The sequence below is a fragment of the Corythoichthys intestinalis genome, chromosome 4 (assembly GCF_030265065.1).
Source record: "Corythoichthys intestinalis isolate RoL2023-P3 chromosome 4, ASM3026506v1, whole genome shotgun sequence".
NCBI lineage: Eukaryota > Metazoa > Chordata > Actinopteri > Syngnathiformes > Syngnathidae > Corythoichthys > Corythoichthys intestinalis.
The window spans coordinates 61330086-61346000 of NC_080398.1; the positions used below are offsets into that span (position 1 = coordinate 61330086).

General features: G+C 48.6%; 1 protein-coding gene and 1 non-coding gene across 4 annotated transcripts in view; both read right to left on the reverse strand.

The window, feature by feature from the left end:
- Window positions 1-15915, reverse strand: part of LOC130914209 (glutamate receptor ionotropic, kainate 2-like) — a 284668-nt gene that overhangs the window by 66233 nt on the left and 202520 nt on the right. For all 3 annotated transcript variants that reach the window (XM_057833198.1, XM_057833197.1, XM_057833199.1), the window contains exon 13: window positions 1483-1700. In XM_057833198.1, coding sequence (XP_057689181.1) covers window positions 1483-1700 — 218 coding nt within the window. The remainder of the gene's footprint in view (window positions 1-1482; window positions 1701-15915) is intronic.
- Window positions 11018-11089, reverse strand: trnak-cuu (transfer RNA lysine (anticodon CUU)). Its single transcript has one exon. It is a non-coding gene; the product is annotated as a tRNA-Lys (tRNA).

The window sequence follows — 15915 nt, forward strand, 5'->3', positions numbered from 1 at the left end:
AATTTAACATATACAAGTCTAAATCTCTCATCCTGAAATCAGAACATATAAGACGCACTAAGTAGCAAATTATACAAAATCTAAATGATAAAATACACAGTATGTCCCATTTGCATTAAGCAGAGAACAGCTGTACAGCATAAAATATGAATTTACAGGTACAGTATGAATTCCATTCACTTAACTATTATGTGTTAGATAGATAGATAGAATTAAAAAAATTACAAGTCTTCAAAAGCATTAACTGTAGTGATCATAACTTTATTTACATTCAACCAAAGCAATTAGTCCCATGGTCCTTAACTTCGATTGATAGGGCATCATACACCTGTATGCTGTTTTATGAACGGGGGTGTGTACGAACAGCGCGGCAATGGGGGTACTTTCAAATGCGACCTGTGGCGGAGCTCTCCGGTTTGATAAGCTCTCGATGGCTAAGCAAATGAAACGACCTCCACAACAAGGCAAAACTCTTCCCTTTCTGCAATTATCGAAGAGTATAGAGGGGCGTTAAATAACTCGTTGTTGAAAATAACTGGTGATCATTCAGAACTTTACTAACAAAGCCCTGAACATGACTTGTATGGAAGGCACTAGTTCATCACTCTAGTTACCTCATTGCTCATGATTTATTATTATTATTATTTTTTCATCGTTAACAAGCACTTTAAAAAGGGGCCTTAAATAACTCGTCACAACACCAACTGGCGACAATTCAGATCCCAACTGACGTTTGCTAACTTTACTAGCAAAGCCCTGTGTGAAAGGCGCTGGTTAGCCCCTCCGCAGTTAGAGCTACATCGAGTAACTGCGTTCTACGAGGCGGTGAAATATCAAGGACTATCTGAAATCAGTTATCAAGAAATTAAGCGAATACTTGTGTTATAGACACCATTACAAGCGCAGGAATTGATCGAACGACACGATTGAATGATTTATGAAGACTATTATAGGCCATCACTCAAACTTTTAGCTTTAAGAAGTTAACAATTTTTTACATTAATCCCATACCCTGCCGCAATTTCCAACGGGTCCAGGCGAGAAGCTGGGATGGAGAGGGGTTCCGCCTCCTCATTGCTGATTGGTGATAAATGGTAAATGGTGTTATACTTATATAGCGCTTTTCCACCTTTCAAGGCGCTCAAAGTGCTCCCGTCTCTCACTGTTGTCAGTCATTTGTTGTCACGAGAGGAGAGTGGCGGTGATAGGTCTAGGTCATCGGACTAGAGTGTAGTTTTGAGCATGGACTACGGTTTTGAAGTTAACCGTTTCGCTCGCTCGTTGACACCCCCCCCCCACCCCATTTTTTTCTCCTCGGATCTACGTGATTCAGAAAAATGACCCATTTTGATTTCAAAATGGCGAAATTTCGCCAAAATGTGGCAAGTTTGCATGCCTCAACTCGAGTAACGAATGCGTAGCTAAATTCACAAACGTGTACTTACATGTGTATTTGTAATGCATGGTTTTCTATGAACTGACCTTGAAGAAAGTCATTGTAGCACCATCCTCTACCACTCCGTACTCTATCTTGGTCTGCTTGGCCAGGTCATCAGCCGAATCAATAGGCGACTCCATCCTCTCCACAGTGAGGAAAGCTGCAAGGTTTGCCGTGTAGGAGGAAATGATGATGAGGGTAAAAAACCACCAGATTCCTCCTACAATTCTAGTGGAGATGGCTTTCGGCATGAGTTCAGATCCTGAGTGAGAGAAGCAAAGGGATGACATGAGATATGGTTATGCAGTAAATGACATCGAGTGGCAGCATCGTGGACTCGTGAGGCTAATCTGGTCCCCTGGACCAGCTACCAGGCCTAAACATACACTGAAACATATTTCTCCTTTGTTGCCGCAGTGGAAGGTGCAATTATAAATATAATTATTTTACTTCTTCCTTGTCCCGGGGGATTTGGGGAACATTGAGTCCAAGTGGGCCATGTTCCGCACCTCCATTGTTGAGGCGGCCGATTGGAGATGTGGCCGTAAGGTGGTTGGTGACTGTCGTGGCGGCAATCCCCGAACCAGCTGGTGGACACCAGTGGTAAGGGATGCTGTCAAGCTGAAGGAGACTTGCCAGATTTTTGGGCCTGTGGGACTCTGGAGGCCGCTGACAGGTACCGGCTGGCCAAACGGACTGCAGCTTCAGCGGTCGCCGGGGCAAAAACGCGGGCATGGGAGGAGTTTGGGGAGGCCATGGAAAACAACTTCTGGACAGCTTCGAGGAAATTCTGGTCCACCATCCGGCGTCTGAGGAGAGGAAAGCAATGCACCACTAACACTGTGTATAGTGACGATGGGGTACTGATAACCTCAACTCGGGACGTCGTGAGTTGGTGGGGAAAATCTTTCGAAGACCTCCTCAATTCCAACGACACGCCTTCCTTTGAGGAAGCAGAGTCTGGGGACTCCAAGGTGGGCTATCCGATCTCTGGGGTTGAAGTCACTGAGGTAGTTGGAAAGCTCCTCGGTGGCAAGGCCCCGGGGATCGATGAGATCCGCTCGGGGTCCCCAAAGGCTCTGGATGTTGTGGGGCTCTAGTGGCTTACATGCCTCTACAACATTGTGTGGAAATCGGGGACAGTGCCTCTGGATTGGCAGACCGGGGTGGTGGTCCTCTTTTTTAAGAAGAGTGACCGGAGGGTGTGTTTGAATCATAGTGGGATCACACTTCTCAGCCTCCCCGGTAAAGTCTATTCAAGGGTGCTGGAGAGGAGGGTCCCTCAGGATGTCGAACCTTAAATTTAGGAGGAGCAGTGTGGTTTTCGTCCCGGCAGTGGAACAGTGTACCAGCTCTACACCCTTGGCAGGGTCCTTGAGGGTGCCTGGGAGTTAGCCCAACCAATCTACATGTGTTTTGTGGATCTGGTGAAGGCATTCGACCGTGGGCCTCGGGGAGTCCTGCGGGGGGTGCACCGGGAGTACGGGGCACTGACCCCCTTTGTAAGGGCTGTCCGGTCCCTGTACAACCTGTATCAGAGTTTGGCCCGCATTGCCAGCAGTAAGTCGAATTCGTTCGTAGTGAGGGTTGGACTCCGCCGAGACTGCCCTTAGTCACTGATTCTGTTCATAATATTTATAGACAGCATATCTGGGCGCAGCCGAAGCGTTGAGGGGTTTGGTTTGGTGACCTCAGCATTGCATCTCTGCTTTTTGCAGATGATGTGGTGCTGTTGGCTTCATCAAGCCTTGACCTCCAACTCTCACTGGAGCGGTTCACAGCCGAGTGTGAAGCGGTTGGGATGAAGATCAGCATCACCAATTTCGAAACCATGGTCCTCAGTCGGAAAACGGAGTGCCCTCTCCGGGTCGGGGATGAGATCCTGCCCCAAGTGGAGGAGTTCAAGTATCTTGGGGTCTTGTTTACGAGTGAGGGTAGGAGTGAGCGGGAGACGACAGGCGGATCGGTGCAGCATCTGCAGTAATGCGGACTCTGCACCGGTCCTTAGTCGTGAAGAAGGAGTTGAGCCGAAAGGCAAACCTCTCAATTTACCAGTCGATCTACGTTCCTACCCTAACTTATGGTCACGAGCTGTGGGTCGTGACCGAAAGAACAAGATCCCGGATACAAGCGGCCGAAATGAGTTTCCTCCACAGGGTGTCCGGGCTCTCCCTTAGAGATGGGGTGAGAAGCTCGGTCATCCGGGAGGGAATCGGCATCGAGCGCTACTCCTCCGTGTTGAGAGGAGCCAGTTGAGGTGGCTCGGGCATCTGGTTCGGATGCCTCCTGGACGCCTCCCCGGAAAAGGTGTTCCGGGCATGTCCCACCGGTGGGAGGCCCAGGGGACGGCCCAGGACACGTTGGATAGACTATGTCTCTCGGCTGGCCTGGGAATGCCTTGGGATCCCACCGGATCAGCTGGTTGAAGTGGCTGGGGAGAGAGAAGTCTGGGCTTCCCTGTTAAAGCTGCTGCCCCTGCAACCCGACCCTGGACCAAGCGGAAGACTATGAATGGATAAATTATGTCTGTGGATGTACTGCACATAAAGTTACAGTATGTGTGTAGATGTGTTCAGTTCAAAAGAGAAACTCCATCTGCATTCAGTGGAGGAGAAAAAAAGACAATCATAGCTTAAACGCATCTCTTCAAAGCGGTGGCAAGGGAACATTTTATTTAATTCAATTAAAATGTTAAGGTAATTAAGTCGAGGCGATTTTATTCAGTGAGACAAACATTAATTTTAATTAACTAAAGCTGTTTTGGTTAAAAAAAAAAAAAAACACCAGTAACACTGCAATATAAGTAATAAACTCAAAATATCCTGAATGGACTGATTTCTGTGGGGATTAAAATTAATACTTGTATATCTAGATAACTAGCGGACTTTGAACCGCTCTGCACACAGGCAGACACACCCACACCCACACACACACACACACACACACACACACACACGCACGCACACACACGCACACACCCACACACACACACACACACACAAAAAACACAAGATAGAAGGAACAAATTGAGGCCCATCTATAAGGCATCTGCTAAAATAGTGAGTAATCAAGTGTGGAAATGCATGGATTTCTAAAGTATGCATGGAGTTGTGGCGTAATGGTAATCTCTCACTTCGGGCTTGATTTAGTGAATATTTAAGTGTGAAATCACTGGTGACGGTTCTCGTAACAAGATGCGGAAATTTACCGGGCGAATCCATGATCTTCCAAGTCTTCCGAACAAGCTACACAGTGGATTTTGCACCATCGGTTCATCATTGCAGAGGTGGGTGGAAACTGTAACATTTACTTGAGTAACTTTTTGAGAAAAATGTACTTCGAAGAGTAATTTTACAAAGCCAAACATTTTACTTTTACAAGAAGAAACGCTACTCTCATTCTGCTATTTTAGGCTACACTACTCGTAACATTTTTCCTTTTTATTCAACATATTAGATTTTACTTTATTTGCCAGAGATGGCAACAGTGGCTCTACCAGTTTCACCAATGAGACGTTGCGAAAAAAAATCACATGACTTTACTATACTAATTAGGAGAGGTGGTGAGTAACTCATTGGATTTACACTGTTACATTTACCTGAGTAACTTTTTGAGAAAAATATACAGTGCCTTGCAAAAGTATTCGGCTCCCTTGAACCTTGCAACCTTTCGCCACATTTCAGGCTTCAAACATAAAGATATAAAATTTTCATTTTTTGTCAAGAATCAACAACAAGTGGGACACAATCGTGAAGTGGAACAAAATTTATTGGATAATTTAAACTTTTTTAACAAATAAAAAACTGAAAAGTGGGGCGTGCAATATTATTCGGCCCCCTTGCGTTAATACTTTATAGCGCCACCTTTTGCTCCAATTACAGCTGCAAGTCGCTTAGGGTATGTTTCTATCAGTTTTGCACATCGAGAGACTGACATTCTTGCCCATTCTTCCTTGCAAAACAGCTCGAGCTCAGTGAGGTTGGATGGAGAGTGTTTGTGAACAGCAGTCTTCAGCTCTTTCCACAGATTCTCGATTGGATTCAGGTCTGGACTTTGACTTGGCCATTCTAACACCTGGATACGTTTATTTTTGAACCATTCAATTGTAGATTTGGCTTTATTTTTTGGATCATTGTCCTGTTGGAAGATAAATCTCCGTCCCAGTCTCAGGTCTTGTGCAGATACCAACAGGTTTTCTTCCAGAATGTTCCTGTATTTGGCTGCATCCATCTTCCCGTCAATTTTAACCATCTTCCCTGTATCCTGCTGAAGAAAAGCAGGCCCAAACCATGATGCTGCCACCACCATGTTTGACAGTGGGGATGGTGTGTTCAGGGTGATGAGCTGTGTTGCTTTTACGCCAAACATATCGTTTTGCATTGTGGCCAAAAAGTTCAATTTTGGTTTCATCTGACCAGAGCACCTTCTTCCACATGTTTGGTGTGTCTCCCAGGTGGCTTGTGGCAAACTTTAAACGAGACTTTTTATGGATATCTTTGAGAAATGGCTTTCTTCTTGCTACTCTTCCATAAAGGCCAGATTTGTGCAGTGTACGACTGATTGTTGTCCTATGGACAGACTCTCCCACCTCAGCTGTAGATCTCTGCAGTTCATCCAGAGTGATCATGGGCCTCTTGGCTGCATCTCTGATCAGTTTTCTCCTTGTCTGAGAAGAAAGTTTGGAAGGACGGCCGGGTCTTGGTAGATTTGCAGTGGTCTGATGCTCCTTCCATTTCAATATGATGGCTTGCACAGTGCAACGATAGAACAACGATAGAAATGAACAATATCTGACATAATGTGGAAACAATGAATATGAAAGGGGAAATCTACATAGCTTTAAGATTGTTTTTTTTCTAATTAGTTTCACCAGTAGATGTCGCCCTTGGCCTCTGAACCTCTCGAAAATGACTACGGCTTCTTAGTAATGGAAAAATTTCGGTATCAACATAGTGTTAGGTTTTGTGTTTGGTTTCTCCTTGTGTGACTTGTCCCTGTGATTACCCATTGCTCTCACCTGTGTGTGTTTTCCCAGTGTATCCTGCAATCTGCATCCACCTGTGTTACCCAGCTGTTCCTCGTCTCGTTACCCCTTGTCTGCGTATATAATGACCCAGTTCCTTGTCACTCTTTGTTGCGTCATTGTCTATGTCCGTCTTTGCAAACTTCAAGTCCGTTCCAAGCCCTCGTGTACCAGTCCCTCTGATTTAAGTAAGTTTTGTTTGAATCTTGCCCTTTGATCCCCAGTGGTTTTGTTTGTACTTTGTGCTTTTGTTAGTTATAATTAAAACCATTTTTTGAGTTCTCTGCCACCTGCCTTGCGTTTTTGTTTCTCTGCATTTGGGTCCACACCACCTGCCTGCCCGCGCATTCCCTGACAGAATGACGCAACCAATGGTGGACCCAGCGGGAAAAATCCGATACCGGCGTGCACGCCGACGACCATCCGCCCGTTCCCTCGATTATGTTCTGCCTCGCCACGTTTTTTTAGATTCAGATTTTTCTGATTTTGAAGAATATAGCAATTCATATGATTTTCTTTCTGACACCGACTCCGACCCAGATTTTTATTCCATGCCCTATTCTTCACCCTCTCAGTTTTTGTCACGCCTCAGTTATTCCACGTCCCCTTCCCAGCCTTTTTCTCTGGACCCTTACCTGGGTTCCCGTTTGGCCATCTAACTGGACCTCCGCGTGGTGGCCAGCGGGGGCGCCCAGGTAAGGGCCGTAGTTCCTTCACCCCTCCTTCAATCCCACCATGTAAAGTTCCTCCCGCGCCGGCTCCCCGCAGTCAAGTTCCTCCCGCGCCGGCTCCCCGCAGTCAAGTTCCTCCCGCGCCGGCTCCCCGCAGTCAAGTTCCTCCCGCGCCGGCTCCCCGCAGTCAAGTTCCTCCCGCGCCGGCTCCCCGCAGTCAAGTTCCTCCCGCGCCGGCTCCCCGCAGTCAAGTTCCTCCCGCGCCGGCTCCCCGCAGTCAAGTGCTGCCAGCAGTCTCCTGCGACTCCGCTGCTGTTCCGCCAGCAGTCTCCTGCGACTCCGCTGCTGTTCCGCCAGCAGTCTCCTGCGACTCCGCTGCTGTTCCGCCAGCAGTCTCCTGCGACCACGCTGCTGTCCCGCCAGCAGACGACCACGCTGCTGTCCCGCCAGCAGACGACCACGCTGCTGTCCCGCCAGCAGACGACCACGCTGCTGTCCCGCCAGCAGACGACCACGCTGCTGTCCCGCCAGCAGACGACCACGCTGCTGTCCCGCCAGCAGACGACCACGCTGCTGTCCCGCCAGCAGACGACCACGCTGCTGTCCCGCCAGCAGACGATACCGCTGCTGTCCCGCCAGCAGACGACACCGCTGCTGTCCCGCCAGCAGTCTCCTGCGACTCCGCTGCTGTTTCGCCAGCAGTCTCCTGCGACCCCGCTGCTGTTCCGCCAGCAGACGACCACGCTGCTGTCCCGCCAGCAGACGACCACGCTGCTGTCCCGCCAGCAGACGACCACGCTGCTGTCCCGCCAGCAGACGACCACGCTGCTGTCCCGCCAGCAGACGACACCGCTGCTGTCCCGCCAGCAGACGACACCGCTGCTGTCCCGCCAGCAGACGACACCGCTGCTGTCCCGCCAGCAGACTCCGAAGTTCCTGACCCTCGCCCTGACGATGCTGCTCCCCGCTTCTTGCCACGGCTTGGCGGCATGAAAGACCAAGCACTGCCTCGTCTGGGACGCCCGCCTGATCTGCCCGTGCGGTCACCCAATGTCTGGCGCCCCGGGCGCCCTCCCGATCGACCCGTGCGATCGGCCCACGTCTGGCGTCCTGGACGCCCGCCTGACTGGCCGTGACGGGCTGGTGTTGCTCCCTCCTCCGAGCAACCTTCTGACTTTTTGTTTCCTCGGGACATCTGGGATCCGTCCCTTGAGGGGGGGGTACTGTTAGGTTTTGTGTTTGGTTTCTCCTTGTGTGACTTGTCCCTGTGATTACCCATTGCTCTCACCTGTGTGTGTTTTCCCAGTGTATCCTGCAATCTGCATCCACCTGTGTTACCCAGCTGTTCCTCGTCTCGTTACCCCTTGTCTGCGTACATAATGACCCAGTTCCTTGTCACTCTTTGTTGCGTCATTGTCTATGTCCGTCTTTGCAAACTTCAAGTCCGTTCCAAGCCCTCGTGTACCAGTCCCTCTGATTTAAGTAAGTTTTGTTTGAATCTTGCCCTTTGATCCCCAGTGGTTTTGTTTGTACTTTGTGCTTTTGTCAGTTATAATTAAAACCATTTTTTGAGTTCTCTGCCACCTGCCTTGCGTTTTTGTTTCTCTGCATTTGGGTCCACACCACCTGCCTGCCCGCGCATTCCCTGACACATAGCCTTTGCATAAAACCACTACCAGTATGTCTCGTAACATTCCATTTAATTTTCATTGTGCAATGAATTTGCAAGTCACGTCATTTCCACCACAGCGTTTTGGAGTGCTTTTTTTTTTGGTTGTGCACACTAATAAATCGATCATAACCCGATTTCTGGAGTTACCAGATTATTCAAGTGGTCATGTAAAGAGCATGATCCGCTATCCTTTATCTGATAAACACCGCTATTTTACATCTCTGAGCATGTGTACAAATGGAAAAACGGATGTCGCTAGAGAGGCCTTAGGGACGCCAAACTGATTCGCTTTCAGCCTATGGGCCTACTGTGCAGTTAGCGAGCTTGTGTAACGCAATCGCCACACTCGCATTTGAAGAGGTTCAGTGGGACAACTTCAAGCAAGCATGGGTTTTTGGTAGACATGGAGGAAGGCCTATGCTGAGATCAAAAGTTTTACGTCATTGACGTGGAAAGAAATCGAAATTTTGACTTAACATGTAAACCAGGTTTTTCCTGATTAACACAACACTGAAGTGCACGTAAATGCGTCAAATCTCATTATTGTCATTACCTGGTTATTCCCAGTTATCAGATTATTGTAGTCATGTAAACGTAGCTGATAATAAATAAACAATTGTTAAAAAAAAAAAAAAAAAACATTCTGACCTGCAAGTGATGCGCGGGCATCATCTCGCTGCTTTTTCCTCTTCCTTTTTTCCGCCCCCGACTCTTGTTGTCTTTTCAATGACATTTACTTTCAAGAATAAACTTCTGCCAAATTTGCGACTGAAGCATAATGGAGCAAACCACTAGGGAATTGGGAGGGGTGGGGGCACCAAAGGTAGACTGACGAGAGGGCCGCATAGGAGATTCTTTTTATGTGTAAATAATGAGCCTATGTTACTTACATTTGTATTACTTGCATTTATCAGGCTTTACAAATTTTTATTTTAAATACTATATATTGTTGTTATTATTACAATTACTGTTTTTTAGGATTTTTTACAATTTTTTTGGTGCCCCTTCAGGCAGAGTTGGTGCCCTACGTGCAGTGCGTGTTATGCTTATGCGGAGCGCCGTGTCTGCTCTTACTCCACATTGGGTGCTGACCTCTTAGTAAATCGGCAGCCCCACATTGAGATTTGCTAAGAAGTCAGCGCCCAATGTGGGGCTCGAACCAACGACCTTGACATTGAGTCTCATGCTCTACCGACTGAGATTTATTAAGAGGTAAGTAAGCGCCCAATGTGGGGCTCGAACCCACGACCCTGAAATTAAGAATCTCATGCTCTACCGACTGAGATTTACTAAGAAGTCAGCGCCCAATGTGGTGCTCCCGAGTTACTAAATCAGCACCCAATGTGGGACTCGAACTCACAACCCTGAGATTAAGAGTCTCATTCTCTACCGACTGATATTTACTAAGAGGTCAGCGCCCAATATGGGGATCCCAAATTACTAAAAGGTCAGCGCCTAATGCGGCGCTCCCGATTTACTAAGACGTCTGCGCCCATTGCGGGGTTCCCGATTTAATAAGAAGTCAGCGCCCAATGTGGGGCTCCCGATTTACTAAGAGGTCAGCGCCCAATATCGGGCTCCCGATTTATGAAGAGGTCAGCGCCCAATAAGGGTATCGAACCCATGGCCCTGAGATTAAGCGTCTCATGCTCTACCGACTAAGATTTTTAAGAGGTCAGCGCCCAATGTGGGGCTCCCGATTTACTTAGAGGTCAGCGCCCACTGTGAGGGTCCATATTTACTAAGAGGTCATCGCCCAATGTGGGGCTCGAACCCACGACCCTGAGATTAAGAGTCTCATGCTCTACCAACTGAGATTTACTAAGAGGTTAGCGCCCAATGTGGGGCTCCCGATTTACTAAGAAGTCAGCGCCCAATGTGGGGCTCCCGATTTACTAAGAGGTCAGCGCCCACTGTGAGGGTCCATATTTACTAAGAGGTCATCGCCCAATGTGGGGCTCGAACCCACGACCCTGAGATTGAGTCTCATGCTCTACCAACTGAGATTTACTAAGAGGTTAGCGCCCAATGTGGGGCTCCCGATTTACTAAGAAGTCAGCGCCCAATGTGGGGCTCCCGATTTACTAAGAGGTCAGCGCCCACTGTGAGGGTCCATATTTACGAAGAGGTCAGTGCCCAATGTGGGGCTCGAACACATGACCTTGAGATTAAGAGTCTCGTGCTCTACCGACTGAAATTTACTAAGAGGTCAGCGTCCAATGTGGGGCTCGAACCCACGACCCTCAGATTAAGAGTCTCATGCTCACCGACTGAGCTAACCAGGCCACTTTTGCCTGTTGTTTTGCTTTTTTTTTTTTTCTTTTCCGAGGACCAGTGTGGTGAGTTTCACCAATTGGGCATGATTTACTAAGAAGTCAGCGCCAAATGTGGGGCTCGAACTACAAACCTGAGATTAAGACTCTCATGCTCTACCGACTGAGATTTACTGAGAGGTCATCGTCTAATGTGGAGCTCCCGATTTACTAAATGGTCAGCGCCCAATGTGGGGCTCCCGATTTATTAAGAGGTCAGCACCCAATGTGGGGCTCAAACCCACCACCCTGAGATTAAGATTCTCATGCTTGACCGACTGAGCTAACCGGGCAACTTTTGCCTGGTTTTTCTTAATTTTTTTTTTTTTTTGCTGAAGGATTCTTTATTTTGCAAAGGACCAGTGTGGTGAGTTTTACCAATTGGGCACGATTTACTAAGAAGTCAGCGCCAAATGTGGGGCTCGAACTACAAACCTGAGATTAAGATTCTCATGCTCTACCGACTGAGATTTACTGAGAGGTCATCGTCTAATGTGGAGCTCCCGATTTACTAAGAAGTCAGCGCCCAATGCAGGGCTCCCGATTTACTAAGGGGTCAGCGCTCAATGTGGGGCTCAAACTCAGGACCTTGAGATTAAGAGTCTCATACTCTACCGACTGAGATTTACGAAGAGGTCAGCGCCGAATGTGGGGCTCCCGATTTACTAAGAAGTCCGCGCTCACCCAATATAGGGCTCGAACCCACGACCCTGAGATTAAGAGTTTCATGCTCGACCTACGAAGATTTACTAAGAGGTCAGCGCCCAATGTTGAGCTCCCGATTTAAAGAGAGGTCAGCGTCCAATGTGGGGCTCCCGATTTACTAAGAAGTCAGCGCCTGCCCAATGTGGGGCTCTAACCCATGACCCTGAGATTAAGAGTCTCATACTCTACCGACTGATATTTACTAAGAGGTCAGCACCCAATGTGGGGCTCCCGATTTACTAAGAAGTCCGCGCTCACCCAATATAGGGCTCGAACCCACGACCCTGAGATTAAGAGTCTCATGCTCGACCGACGAAGATTTACTAAGAGGTCAGCGCCCAATGTTGAGCTCCCGATTTACTGAGAGGTCAGCGTCCAATGTGGGGCTCCCGATTTACTAAGAAGTCAGCGCCTGCCCAATGTGGGGCTCTAATCCATGACCCTGAGATTGAGAGTCTCATACTCTACCGACTGAGATTTACTAAGAGGTCAGCGCCCAATGTGGGGCTCCCGATTTACTAAGAGGTCAGCGCCCAATGCAGGGCTCCCGATTTACTAAGAGGTCACCGCCCAATGTGGGGCTCCCGATTTACTAAGAAATCCGCGCCCGCCCAATGTAGGGCACGAACCCACGAACCTGAGATTAAGAGTCTAATACTCTACTGATGAAGATTTACTAAGAGGTCAGCGGCCAATGTTGAGCTCCCGATTTACTATGAGGTCAGCCCTTAATGTGGGGCTCGAACACAGGACCTTGAGATTAAGAGTCTCATTGGGGACTGATTTACTAAGAAGTCAGCGCTCAATGTGGTGCTCGAACACAGGACCTTGAGTTTAAGAGTCTCATGCTCTACCGACTGAGATTTACTAAGAGGTCAGCCCCCAATGTGGGGCTCCCATTTACTAAGAGGTCAGCGCCCAATGTGGGGCTCCCGATTTACTAAGAAATCCGCCCCCGCCCAATGTAGGGCTCGAACCCACGATCCTGAGATTAAGAGTATCATGCTCTACCGACTGAGATTTACTAAGAGGTCAGTGCCCAATGTGGGGCTCCCGATTTACTAAGAGGTCAGCGCCCAATGTGGGGCACCCGATTCACTAAGAAGTCCGCGCTCGCCCAATGTGGGGCTCAAACCCACGACCCTGAGATTAAGAGTCTCATTGGGGACTGATTTACTAAGAAGTCAGCGCTCAATGTGGTGCTCGAACACAGGACCTTGAGTTTAAGAGTCTCATGCTCTACCGACTGAGATTTACTAAGAGGTCAGCCCCCAATGTGGGGCTCCCATTTACTAAGAGGTCAGCGCCCAATGTGGGGCTCCCGATTTACTAAGAAATCCGCCCCCGCCCAATGTAGGGCTCGAACCCACGATCCTGAGATTAAGAGTATCATGCTCTACCGACTGAGATTTACTAAGAGGTCAGCGCCCAATGTGGGGCTCCCGATTTACTAAGAGGTCAGCGCCCAATGTGGGGCACCCGATTCACTAAGAAGTCCGCGCTCGCCCAATGTGGGGCTCAAACCCACGACCCTGAGATTAAGAGTCTCATGCTCGACCGACGAAGATTTACTAAGAGGTCAGCGCCCAATGTGGGGCTCGAACCCACGATCCTAAGATTAAGAGTCTCATGCTCTACCGACTGAGATTTAAAAAGAGGTCAGGGCCCATTGTGGGGATCCCGATTTCCTAAATGGTCAGCGCCCAATGTGGGGCTCCCTATTTATTAAGAGGTCAGCACCCAATGTGGGGCTCAAACCCACCACCCTGAGATTAAGATTCTCATGCTTGACCGACCGAGCTAACCGGGCCACTTTTGCCTGCTGTTTCGCATTTTTTTTTTTTTTCTTAAGGATTCTTTATTTTGGAAATAACCGGAGTGGTGAGTTTCAACAATTAGGCACGATTTAATAAGAAGTCAGCGCCCAATGTGGGGCCCGATGTACTAAGAGGTCAGCGCTCAATGTGAGGCTCCCGATTTACTAAGAGGTCAGCGCTCGTGGGGCTCGAACACAGGACCTTGAAATTAAGAGTCTCATGCTCTACTGACTGAGATTTACTAAGAGGTCAGCGCCCAATGTGGGGCTCCCGATTTACTAAGAGGTCAGCGCTCGTGGGGCTCGAACACAGGACCTTGAAATTAAGAGTCTCATGCTCTACCGATTGAGATTGACTAAGAGTTCAGCCCCCAATGAGGAGCTCCCGATTGACTAAGAGTTTAGCCCCCAATGAGGAGCTCCCGATTTACTAAGAGGTCAGCCCCCAATGAGTAGCTCCCGATTGACTACGAGGTCAGCGCCCAATGTGGGGCTCCCGATTTACTAAGAGGTCAGCGCTCAATGTGGGGCTCGAACACAGGACCTTGAGATTAAAAGTCTCATAATCTACCGATAGAGATTTACGAAGAGTTCAGCCCCCAATGTGGAGCTCCCGATTTACAAAGAGTTCAGCCCCCAATGTCGAGCTCCCGATTTACAAAGAGGTCAGCGCCCAATGTGGGGCTCCCGATTTACTAAGAGGTCAGCGCTCAATGCGGGGCTCGAACACAGGACCTTGAGATTAAAAGTCTCATAATCTACCGATAGAGATTTACGAAGAGTTCAGCCCCCAATGTGGAGCTCCCGATTTACAAAGAGGTCAGCGCCCAATGCGGGGCTCCCGATTGACTAAGAGGTCAGCGCCCAATGTGGGGCTCCCGATTGACTAAGAGGTCAGCGCCCGAGTCTCATACTCTACCGTCTGAGATTTACTAAGAGGTCAGTGCCAAATATGGGGATCTTCATTTACTAAGAGGTTTGCCCCCAACGCGGTAATCCCGATTTACTAAGAGGTCAGTTCCCATTGTGGGGCTCCCGATTTACTAAGAGGTCAGCGCTCAATATGGGACTCGAACACAGGACCTTGAGATTAAGAGTCTCATGCTCTACCGATTGAGATTTACTCAGAGTTCAGCCCCCAATGTGGACCTCCTAATTTACTCAGAGGTCAGCGCCCAATGTGGGCCAACCACTTTACTAAGATGTCCGTGCCCGCCCAATATAGGTCTCCAACCTACGACCCTGAGATTAAGACTCTCATGCTCTACCTACTGAGATTTACTAAGAGGTCAGCACCCAATGTGGGGCTCCCGATTTACTAAGAGGTCAGCGCTCGTGGGGCTCGAACACGGGACCTTGAGATTAAGAGTGTCATGCTCTACCGAATGAGATTTACTAAGAGTTAAGCCCCCAATTTGGAGCTCCCGATTTACTAAGAGGTCAGCGCCCAATTTGGGGCTCCCGATTTACTAAATGGTCAGCGCTCAATGCAGGGCTCGAACACAGGACCTTGAGATTAAGAGTGTCATGCTCTACCGATTGAGATTTACTAGGAGTTCAGCCCCCAATGTGGGGCTCCCGATTGACTAAGATGTCTGCGCCCAACGTGGGGCTCGAACCCACGACCTGGAGATTAAGAGTCTCATGCTCTACCAACTGACCTAACCTGGCAACTTTTGTCTGTTATTTCGTAATTTTTTTTCTTTTTTTTCTTAAGGATTCTTTATTTTGGAAATAACCAGAGTGGTGAGTTTCACCAATTAGGCACGATTTACTAAGAAGTCAGCGCCCAATGTGGGGCTCGAAATACAACCCTGAGATTAAGAGTTTAATGCTGTACAGACTGAGATTTGCTCAGAAGTCAGTGACCAATGTGGGGCTCCCACTTTACTAAGATGTCCGTGCACGCCCAAAGTAGGGCTCGAACCCACGACCCTGAGATTGAGAGTCTCATGCTCTACCGACAGAGATTTACTAAGAGGTCAATGCCCAGTGTGGGGCTCCCGATTTACTAAGAGGTCAGCGCTCGTGGGGCTCGAACACAGGACCTTGAGATTAAGAGTGTCATGCTCTACCGAATGAGATTTACTAAGAGTTAAGCCCCCAATTTGGAGCTCCCGATTTACTAAGAGGTCAGCGCCCAATGTGGGGCTTGAAGTACAACCCTGACATTAAGAGTCACATGCTGTACAGAATGAGATTTGCTCAGAAGTCAGCGCCCAATGTGGGGCTCCCACTTTACTAAGATGTCCGTGCCCGCCACATGTAGGGCTCGAAC